Raw genomic sequence first — 11,582 nt, forward strand, 5'->3', positions numbered from 1 at the left:
AGACAGTGCAGCACATTTGAGTTAACTTGCTTGTAATCAACAGTAGTTACGTGAAATAGACAGGCCCTAACCCACCGACCATAATTCCAATCTTAAGAACTGACAATGACTTTGCTCATGTAAACTAGCATGACTCACCAGCATAATGTTTGACTTTATAGTGTTTGAGATTGAATGCCAAACCTTCATCCTATAAATCTGTAGCTCATAAACTTTTAAAAGCAAAAAAAAAAAACAAAAAAAAAAAACTGAATTCACATAATGAGACACAAACCAAACTGACGCCAGATTTGTACAAAAACTGGATTTTGACATATGAGTCCTTACCTGATGAAGGAATCCAAAACATACAAAAACTGTGCTGGCTGGTGGGTTGCTGTATTCAAAGATAATGTGTCACTTAGGGAAGTGCAATGTGTGTGAAGAACTTTTACAGCATTATTGTCCTTTTTAAAGACACAGGGCTATTTGTGCTCTGCATTTTGCACATTTCTGGTGTTGATGAAATTCCAAACTAATAATCTACAACCTTTATCATGCTGAATTTGTTGCATGCTATGATTTGTTTTGTTAAAAAAAAAAAAAAAAATAAAGATACAAATAATATTTCACTTAAAATTAACTTTATTAATGAGTATAAATTAGTTTGGTCACAGTTATGAATATGTAAACTTTGTGCCCATATTTTTTTTTTAATTATCTGTTAACTCTCCATATGGTAGATACATAAATAAAACATGTAGAATTCAAACTATCTGTAAATTGTGTGGGCTAAAATAAGGCTCAGGAAGATTTTGTTACTTAAGTTGAGAAAAAGCTGTAGTTGCACATTGCCACTGATAGCCTGTGATGCAAATATGCAAGAGAATTTGGGGGAAAAAAAATTTGGAGTTATGAGTAATAGTTTTGATCCTCTGAAAATAAAATTTATGCAGACAGAGATTCCAGTAGACTAGAGAAGAAAATAAATGAACATTTACACCAAATGAGGTGGAAATGCAAATCTTGGTCCTGGAAAAACTGAAATATCTACTTGTAACTGCTGGCTAATGGAAAGGTGAATGTGTTCAGACATGAGGGTGAAGGGAGGGAGGGGTCATGGCTCCTCTGAGTAAGGTGGCGGGCCTGTGTATGATGGTGGTTCAAGCTGAAAAATAGGAGACAGTTAATGATTAAAATGTATCCAAATAATATATAAAAAAAAAAAAAAAAAAAAAAAAAGGAAACTTTGTACCCTTCTAACATGAGCATTTTCATCATGAAATGTGATGAATGTATGAAAGGCAGTACTGTACCCTGTATGGAGGAGGGCTGATGTTTCTCACACTGTGGGAGGGCCTCTGTGAGGAGGTTGACGATATGGATCATATATGCACACTACCTCTCGCGGCTCCTCATATATGGGGATGATGTACACAGATGGAGAGACATCAGGCCAGCTCTCCCCTTCTCTGTGCTTCTTTGCATAATAGCAGCACACAATCCACAGCATCATACCCACCAACAACATGGGAATCCTGAAGGGAATTCACAGCTTTAATATGTACGGCATGCATTCAAAGGGGTATACAAGTCAAATCATCAAGCTGAGAACAGAGGATATACTCACTCAGCCATGAGATGATGAAAAGCCATGGCAGTGGGTTTTTTTTTTAAATCTGGTTTCACAACTGAAAAAAGAAACAAAAACAAAGCTTTCAAAAGGACAGATCTGGTCTTAGATATAAAAATTGTGACTCTTATTGTTTGTCATGCAATATTGTGTTAAATTTTACAATACATGAATCCACTGAAGGGTGGCACTATCCTTATGTCACACAGAACATCTTTAAGGTGGATGTAATTATTGTTTGAAAGAGCAACAGCACAAAACGTTAAGAGTTTGTTCCAACTCCAACAGAAACTTAATTTACAGAACGGGCTAGTTTAGAGTTAAAGCTAATTGTTAGATTACAGACAAGAAGGATCAGTTGAAGCCAGTAATAAGAGATATTTCCTCACCATTTTTGATGCACATGTGATAATGGGTCCTGTGTGAGCAGACAGCTGCTCCGGCTTCTGGACTTACAGGGCAGAAATAAAAAGGAACATAGCAAATGATTTAGACAGTTTGAATGAGATGGTCCTTCTACATGCTTAAAATAAAGCTTACCTTTGAGTACTAGCCATGCAGAGAAGGTTTAGTAAGAGCACTGACTCACCACAGACATTTTATAGCTTCACTGGCCTGTTGAAAGTAGCAAAACTCACCAAAGTTACAGCCAGTGATGTAAACAACTCATTGGCACATCAGAGCTGCTGCAAAAGTGACAATTGTTGAGTAAGAAATATTGTAATAAACACAAAGATGTAATAAGGAAATCCCAGAAAGGAAAAAGGAGAACTGGGAAATACAAGAAACCCTGTTTCAGCTTGTTTCTTAGGAATGTGGGCAACGTGCTGTTCAAACATGTTCGGCAGAGCTGCAGGATGTTTCGCTCTGAAGGAGGATTTTCTGTCCCTGAAAAAATATCATTTGAGACTCATACAGTGTCATTCAACACCAATGAAACAGCCCAAGGTTAAGTCTTTGCACACATATTTCCAAACTTTTATTTATCCTTTATGTTGATCTTTAAACAGGCCTGAAAATATTTCACATGTGGCAGATTTTATACGTCAGTGTAAAAGGCAAACACAGCCAGCTCTCACCTAAAATACAACCATTCCATACCATCGTCCTTTAATGTAGGAGAGGGGGAGGTGGTGGCAACACTCCCGAGGTCCCAGTGTGAAGGGGTGGTGGAGGAGGGGGCACTGCTCCTGACACTGGGGGAGGTGGAGGGGGAGGAGAAAGTAAACCAGGTCCTGACACAGGCGGAGGTGGAGGTGGAGGCGGAGGAGGAGGAGGAGGAGAAAGTAAACCAGGTCCTGACACTGGCGGAGGTGGAGGCGGAGGGGGAAGAAGACCAGCTTCTGATGATGATGATGATGGAGGTGGAGGAAGACAGGTGGGTGAGGCCAAGGAAGGTGGAGCTGGGTTGCCAGAGTCCATGGAGGGAGGGGGGGGTGGAGGCGGCGGCACACTGGCTTCTGGGTCAGCGGTGGGTGGGGGAGGAGGCGGGAGGCTGTCGTTGGTGGGGTTGGTGACAGTTGGCAGGGAGGGGACTGATGGTGGGGGCACAGCAATCCCAAGACTGGATCTGCACCCATGACACACACACACAAAAAAAAAAAAAAGTGTGAAACAAATAGTTGACTCCAAGTTTTTGCAGAGAACTATCTGGGTAGATTGACATCAGATGTATGTAACAGAATCTAACAGTGTGACACATCAACACTTCTCTCTGGCCCCAAGTAAGAATCCACATCTAAACCTCAATAAAAAAAAATAAAATAAATAAAAACTGCTTAGATCTCAGTTATTTCATCAGAACTAACAGTGAGGGGGGGGGGGGTCAGGTGTCTCAGGTAGTTTTCTCACAACTGGTTGCGAGAAACTACTGGTTCAATATGGACTAAAGCAACTAGACACAAGATGAGTTAGTCAGCTTCAGACATTCAGGACAAGCCTATACTTGCTGTTTCTTAATGCTAAGCTAAGCTAACTGGCTGCTGGAGACAGTTTCATAACTGCCCCCACAGACGTCTTACCTGCACAGGAGGTGATAAGATAAATACTTCGGATGGCAGAAGATTACAAAAAAAAGGGCCTGACATGTGAAACCACAATGCACTGATTGAATAAAAGAATGGGAAATAAATAAATATCCAGGAAATTGTTCTCATTGTCTCTGTGCTATGGTTAAAGGGGGGAAAAAAAAAATCCAGAGTCTCCTCTCAAACTCACTCTGGCCATCAATTAATGTATCATTTCTCTAAACCAAAAAAAAAAAAAAAAAAAATACACCTTTGTACAGTTTCCACTCTTTATGCAACATAAAACTAAACACCTGATGCCTGCAGTCTTATGTTCAACAGACAGCCATGAGAGGTCTCATAAGAGTCTTCATATCAAACTGAACTGTGTGTACATACGCAGAGGTGTCTGCAGTGCTCTGGATGCTGTCGGCTCTCTTTCTGGGCTGCTGCTCAGAGACCTGCGGGGAGAAGATTAATGGAAGTGAAAAGCTGACGATAAAGCACATCTCTTCCTCACAGTCAGCCTTACTGACCATATATCACACCACACAACACTAGTGCTGCATCCTGGAGAGCGTGCTGTGCTGTGCAGGCTGATTTAATGGGATTTAATTAAAGATGTGTGAATTTGAATGCTGTGATTAATTTTCTCTTTCAGTTCAGCATCTCATTTACCTGGAAACAGTGGCCAATGGAGTCCAGGATGGAGTATGATATTGGCGCTCTTGAGTAGCTCCCCTCCGGCTCCCTGCCTGAAGGCGGCGGGGTCATGAACTTGGAGCGACTCTTGTTTTTGGGAGTAGTGAAAACCCCAATCTCCCTTCTTGCTACTTTGTCGTGGTGCATGGCTGCAGCCTGGAGCAGAGCACAGTGTGAAGAGCCCCAACCAACTCATACACTCCATGAGAGGCCATCTCATGTAAAAGTGCAGCAAAAACAACAACTAGCTTCTGTGGAGCAAAGCCACAAAAATAACCACAGGCTCATTTCATTTGACTTGCATAGAGTGAATTACTGATCTTAATGGATTCCATACAATTCTGCAAACAATTACCGTTTAAGTGATTAAATCTATTGGATTGAATTCTTAATTTCGCAGCAAATCAAAACACACCCAAGGCCATTGTATGTTCAGAGATCGGTTCATTATTTAGGCATTTCCTCCGGCAGTCCTTTTTGGACAGACATTATGTGCTTCCTACCAGGGACAGCAGGTTGATAGAGGACTCCATGGCTTTGACCTGTGTGGCCTGGGAGTCCAGCAGCCTCAGCACTGTGCTGGCCAGGCTGTTGATCTGGTAGGTCACACTGGCCAACGCCTGGGTGGCCAAAGCCTTGGCCTCTTCAAGAGCTTTACTGGTATCTTCTGCCTACAGAATATAAAACAACAATTTAAAAAGAAATAAATAAATAAATTGTTGGCCGTAATATAGTCCAAATGTTTCCAAAGCCTTCTAAAGCCTCTCAAACGACAGCATGACAAAAGCTGTTGTGCTGCAGCGTTTCTCACCTGGAGATAATTGTTTTCGCAGTAATCTGCCACTCGGATGAGATTGCTGTGGTTGTCAACAAGATGTTTTCTGGCATCTGGCGCCTCTTTTAATATCTGACCAATAACCTCAGAAAGGATATTTAGCTCCGTCATCTCTCCCATGGGTGCTGCTCGCAGGAACCCTCTGAGGGGATTAACTTCACCTGAGGAGAGGTGTTTGGGGAGGTGCCTGCTCCGGTCTGAACGCGGAATTTCCGCAGGGTGGATATTTAAGAGGCAGCTGATCCCAGAACAAGAGAGATCCAGTGAGACTGAGCAACCCTAAACATCTATCTCTGCAGCGAAGAAGATGCTCCCACCACAACATCACAGCCCACAGTTTTATATGGACAGCCATTTATGTTACTAAAGATCTAATCTATACCAGGAGTGAGATAAGATCTGTGATATGTATACGATCCACTAGAGGGCAGTGCAGTTCCAAGAAAAGCACCTCTCAACGCACTGTGAATTGTGGCTAATAAGATCAAATAAAATAATCCATGATGATGAAGAAAGAATAGCCTGAAGGGTGAAAGGCTGGACCGTGTGACTTTTCAGTTTGAATCCTGCAAAAACAACTTTTTTGCAGCAGCAGCAGCATTCATGACTGCGTTTGTACAAAAGTCCGCTTCAGTCCAAATCAGAGATTTCTGTCAAATGAAAGTAAATGATCCAGTTTGATGCAGTCCACATGTAAAAAAAAGAGTTGCTTTGTTTCAGATTACGGGGAGGACAGGCTATCTCTCCCTCTTTTGAGTACAATTTTTTTGTCAATTTGCTTCCAGGAATGTGATTCACCATGAAGTTTTAAACATTCATGGGCCTTAGCTGATAAATACGAAGGCTTTTTATCCTACACCACCACAAGGCAGATTTTTCATCATGAAATAATCTATCATCATTAACCAGAGGAAGAATTCTAATAGTTCAGATGATCCGTTTTTCTGCTGAATATCTCACACCACAACGGGGAGTACAATGATCATAATATTGAGCAAAATGTCTCCAGAACAGTTTGTCAGCTCAGTAAACTTTTGTCAAATCTAAGTGATGTCATTAGTTATATTTTCTTCTATCAGCTTTGCTTTCCCAATCCCATGGATATTATCCACTTATCTGAATTAATGATCACTAAAGAAAGTTCTTTTAATAATCTGATATGAGTTCATTTATCCTTTAAAATTCACCCAAACCTTTTGTCCGCTGGGATATGGCTGACTATTCCAGTAGATTTCTGCCACAGGATGATCCGTTTATTACAGCTTGGATTGCAAAATCAGCAGAATCCTTGTCCTACTGATAAAGGAGAGATAACTTTATGGAACATTTTCCCCATGTTCAGCAGCAACTCAGGCCACATTTTGTTCATATATTAATAGCTGCACTGCACACATGGAGAAATTGAACAGGTGACACATTAAGATTTTCCATTAACAATATGATAAAAGTGATTGCTTTTATATCGTTATTGATTTATTGCTGCCGCTGTAATGAAGCAACAGATGGATCATTGCATTCTGATTTATTTCTCCTCATGTAAGTATATAAAGTCTGCATCTGGTGGCTTCTACTATACAGCATGAAAACTTCTAGTCTCTGGAGATAACTGAAAGATGTGATTCAGCTCTCTGCTTTAGTAATTCTCCATGACTGAACGCAGCTGGTAATGTATGCTCACACAGAGCCAACACACCCCACTCCCAACATAGCCTGAAAACATCCTGTAGAGATGGCTACTGCAGCTGAGAAAAGGAAGGGCTTCATACTTGTCTTCCTCCTTGCTCATTGACCACAGACATGATGTCATCCTTCTCATAAGGCTCAAATGTGTAACCAAAATTTAGCAACCTTCAGTTAGTCAAACAATCATCACTGTACACTCACGCTGATTACTTGGTTGTTTGCTTTTCATCCTGTGTAATTTAAATATTGGAGGGGCCGCTTTGGTGAGAAAGCTTCAGTTACAACTAAAAGATGTTTTTGTATCTCTGCCATATTTGATCACTGCTCTCTCCTCATGCTGCAGCTTAGCTGTACTGAAACCCAAATCCAACATACAGGACAGCACGCTGCTGTTTTATGGTCTTGTTTACACAGCAGAACTATCCAAGTATGAACCCTGGCATTTCCTTCCAGACATGTGACTTTGCCTTCATAGTGAGTTGAAGAAATTGTCCCCTTCCACATCAAATCAATATCAAACCAGCCCAGTTCTTCTCATTGTAGAAAAAGCACACACAAGCAGAAATAATTTGATAGCTGAGATGTCTGAGATTTCACAGACTTATTAAGATATTTCTAAATATCTCTTCTTAATCAGACAGGGGTGTTTATCAAGGTAGGGAAGACATGAACATACACACCAGTCTTATGTAAAATAAGTTAAAGTGAAGACAGGCTCAATCTGTTTGGATTAATAATATTTTTCTTTTCTTCGGAATGACTGTAGCCCAGTTGAGGCAAAGCAGCTGAGTGAATTGATGTCAAGTAGACCTTCACTGTGATTTTTTAAAAGAGGTTTTTACTGTAACAAACTATGACAATCAACAAAGAGGAAAACTGTGTAAGCCAAATACGGAACAGATTTTTTGTTTTTTTTAACTTAGCACACTAGTCTTGCACCTGGCACTTATACTGTATGGATCACAGTGATGCCCTCTGGGATGCTTTTTATTTGCTTAAGATTGTTACTATGTTTTGGCGTGTTCTCTTGTGTAAACCAAATTAAGCAATAAAAGTTCTCCTCATTCATCATCAAACATAGCAACTTCTAAATAGGACAGAAACAAAATGGGGAGTTCCCACACTTGAAGGTTGGCCCATTGATTCAGCCAACAGTGTGCCCACTGAAACAATCAGGATGTGTGTAAAGTTAAATAAAAGCTTACCAGCTACCTCAAATCAGCAGTGGACCTGGCTGGTTTCACCCTCTTAAGACTTCTGTGCCTTATTGCTTGTTGGTATTTTAATAAAATCCCCTGATTCGTTCAGTCTGTCTAGACTTCATTTAAATCAATTATCTCCCTAATAATTATTTCTTAATGTCTAAATAAAGAAGTATAACTCTTTTAGCACTCACATTATTACATTTTTTCTAGGATGAAAGTCAATTCAATTAGGACAATCATAGTTGTATGCACAGAGTTTCAGGTGTTCAGTCCAATGGGTGAAGAAAATACACATTCTAGCAGCACATCTGACACCGTATTGCACCCACAAACACAAAAACACAACACCGCACACACACACCGCAGCATCCACGCCCAATGGTGTGCAACATATGCCTCTTTGTGAAGATTGGATGTTCTGGGCTATCACAGTCTCTGCACACTTCACAGACTTCCATTAAAGGAAAAGCCAAATTCAATTATTGTGCCAGAGACTGCAGGAAAACTTTATTGTACAGGATGCGCACACACACACACACACACACAGACAGCACTTAACACTCAGTTTCATTGTCTGGGTATACAGAACCACAGACTCAATCACATTTAGCCTTAAGGCAGCTGCTGCCCTTCCCTCAAACCTTTAGCAAAACACAGACTTTGTTATCTTATTTATTATTTCATTCTAAGCTATGTAACTTTTTTCCCTCCACACTTTATATGATATTCTATGGTCAGTTTTCTGTCTTCATCCTGTCATGACTTGGTATCATCACTCACAACTGTATTAAAAGTCAGAAACACTCCTCTCTGCCTGATCCCTTTATCACAATCTCAGCCCAATTAGGATATTCTGTGTCTATAAATGAGCCAGGCCAGTCCAGGTCGTTCACATGTTTGACATGTGCCTCGTGTTTTCCAGCGAGTGTGTCTGCAGCAACACCTGTTATTTCTCTTTTCATAGATGATACATGGCCAGATAGACATATAAGACCATTTCTCTGGCCCAAGTGGGGCAGAGCTCAGCACAGAGGCCGTCTGCAGGACAGTGTGCTGTGAGTTTAATTAGCTAATTCAAATCTGAATGCACCGTGGCCCTCACCGTGAGGTGATTATAACTGCTTCTGCCTTGACATGACAATATGCACGCAACTGAACAGATTAAATGTCAAATCTGAGATAATTTTTTGTGGTTTTTACAGAGACTATTTAGTATATTTACTCATTTGCTGCTGATTTTAGCAGTTTGTTGAAGTGAGTCATGAGATGTTCCAGCACAATCTTGTGTAAATCTGATCAAGTTATCTAGAGTTCAGTAACCTCAAAAGTAAAATGTCAGCATCATTAAAACGAAGGCTTTATCTTGTGCTGGTGGATTCTTATCAGCAGAGAGATTTTGAAGTCATCCAGAGTGGATTGCATTTTACAACCAAGCTTTGCAACAAGGATCTAATGGACATTATAAAACAATAATTAATTCAGTGAAGTCCTATGAAGGCACTTTGGCTCAGAACGGCCCACTTTAAATCAAGGTGCCATAGCTGAAGATTGACGTGAACCTGGGAATGGGCTGTAATTAATGAATATGAACTTTCAAGCAACCAACTGCCGAATTTGATATTTTATTGCCGCTTGAGTGTTAAAGTAATGAGATCAATCCACAACAATAAAATAAAATCTTTCTGAAAAGTACCCAAATTGTAAGAACACAGTTTGTTCGCTCAGAAGCCATTAAAATTTATGATCCCCTCCTTGTGCAATAATGATTCCTTCTTTAGTCATTATCATGTTTTATGACCACATTCAGATTCATTACGAACAAAGTCATAGACACACTCCCTGGTGCTGTCAATAATGCTGCAAAGATCTCATCTGAACTCAGTTGGTCTGAGGGGGCTTAGGTTTAATGTGTTAAAGATTGTGTCATGAGTCATGTTTTCATAACTGTGAAGGCCAAAGAGCAATATATGTTCATATATTCATATACACGGTGGTGTATTTTCTTTCTCTCTATATATAATATTTATACATTTCGTCATGTGTGTGTCGTTGCCCTTGTTCCTTGCGTTTATAATTGTGGCTAGGAACATTTTGGTCTATAACACTGCAATAAAATTTGGTGGTAAACACCAAAGGTTCTTTCTTTGTGTGGAGTTTTCAAGGTCTCCCTGGTTCAATTTAGATAGCCCAGCTTACCCCCACAGTCCAAATACAAGCAGGTTTAGGTTAATTGGTGACTCTAAATTCAGCCTGAGCTTGGATGGTTGTTTGTCTCTTTGTGTCTCTATGTGTCAACCGCACAAGTGACTGTTGGCCTGTCCAGAGTTGATAGATGGAGGTATGACCGGACCTGTAACATAAAATATACTTGCATCTTTTATCATAAGACTCAAATAGACAGTGTGGTAACGTCTGGATATTTATGAAGGCTTTGTTGTGCTCAACAAAAAAATTGTTTCATTTGAAAAGATCGCAAAAAATGCCAAGAGGGAAGAAACCAGACACATTCTCTAGTGGCGGTTTACATATTAATTCTTGTTCAAAGTGGAAGTCCAGCAATTTGGTTTCTGGCCAAATTGCTGGACCAACTCAGCAAACCAAACTCAGTCCAAAGTTGGATGAATGATTATCTGGATGGCAGCAACAGAAGCAGTGGAAGGATTTTGTCCACGTGTCATCATGGTATCATAAAACATTAAAGGGATTTCAATGTAAAAGTGACAGGGAGCCAATGAAGTTTTGAACAGCACCATTTTGTTTGTGCTCAGCCAGAGACATCTGGGAATGGACTCAAACTCTCTGAGTGGACGTAGTATTTATTGAAATGAATGAAATGGTGCATTGAACCAGGCCACATAGTTGCAAACAGCTTTGCAGCTCTGCAGAATTTAGGCGGGTAAATGCGAAAGGAAGTTGAAAGTAACCTCAGAGTAAACCTCAGACTCAGTGTCTGCATAAGTGACAACTTTTCACCAAAGAAATACTCCCACACTTAATATTTCCTATTAACAATGGATCAACTTACGGTGTGTGACAGAGATGATAATCTATCCATCCATCATCTACCCCTTTTTGGCAATGTGAAAACTTTGGCTCAGCTGTGTGAACAGCGAGTGACATGCCTTTTGAAATAATTTCTCTGGAGTTCTTGCAGAAATATGTGGTGTCTTTTTTCTAATAATTGGTAATGTAGTAGCTCCCCTCTGATCCTGGAGAGAAAGCTGTGACATATAAAACTCAAATTCTGCACAAAAGGTCAACCCTTTTCAAATTTTTGTGTTTCCGTCTCATTTTTTCACCTAATCCCTTTCAGCTTTTCACACCACAGTCTTTATTCGTGCCACCAACTCCGTTTTATTTCCCCCTCCCTTCTCTTTTATTCCCCCTGTCTTTATAACTCCACCTCCCTCTGTTGCCTCCAAGCTGAAGGAGGGAACTGAGAGCAAAGTATGTGGAGTCCCTCCCCAGACTGAATCAGGCTAATAGGCACACAGACAAGGTTGATCTGTTGTGTCAAGTCTTATCTCTCATATCAACAG

General features: G+C 40.4%; 1 protein-coding gene across 1 annotated transcript; it reads right to left on the minus strand.

The window, feature by feature from the left end:
* Positions 1 to 606: 606 nt before the first annotated feature.
* Positions 607 to 5,358, minus strand: abi3b (ABI family, member 3b). Its single transcript, XM_029527391.1, has 8 exons — positions 5,132 to 5,358; positions 4,824 to 4,991; positions 4,297 to 4,476; positions 4,018 to 4,079; positions 2,002 to 3,182; positions 1,610 to 1,670; positions 1,296 to 1,517; positions 607 to 1,147 (listed from the first exon to the last, which is right to left on the minus strand). Exons 1-5 carry the CDS (start codon positions 5,273 to 5,275, stop codon positions 2,723 to 2,725), a joined length of 1,014 nt encoding a protein of 337 aa, XP_029383251.1. The 5' UTR covers positions 5,276 to 5,358; the 3' UTR covers positions 607 to 1,147; positions 1,296 to 1,517; positions 1,610 to 1,670; positions 2,002 to 2,722.
* Between the last annotated feature and the right edge of the window lie 6,224 nt (positions 5,359 to 11,582).

This window comes from Echeneis naucrates, chromosome 19 (assembly GCF_900963305.1).
Source record: "Echeneis naucrates chromosome 19, fEcheNa1.1, whole genome shotgun sequence".
NCBI classification, from domain to species: Eukaryota; Metazoa; Chordata; class Actinopteri; order Carangiformes; family Echeneidae; genus Echeneis; species Echeneis naucrates.

Excerpts from the sequence above, each read along its gene's own strand:
- abi3b (XM_029527391.1), bottom strand. The coding sequence starts at position 5,275 with ATGGGAGAGATGACGGAGCTAAATATCCTTTCTGAGGTTATTGGTCAG. Across the intron at positions 4,080-4,296 it reads CCATTGGCCACTGTTTCCAG|GTCTCTGAGCAGCAGCCCAG; the intron begins GTAAATGAGATG and ends TTCTCCCCGCAG. Across the intron at positions 3,183-4,017 it reads AGCACTGCAGACACCTCTGC|ATCCAGTCTTGGGATTGCTG; the intron begins GTATGTACACAC and ends TCATGGGTGCAG.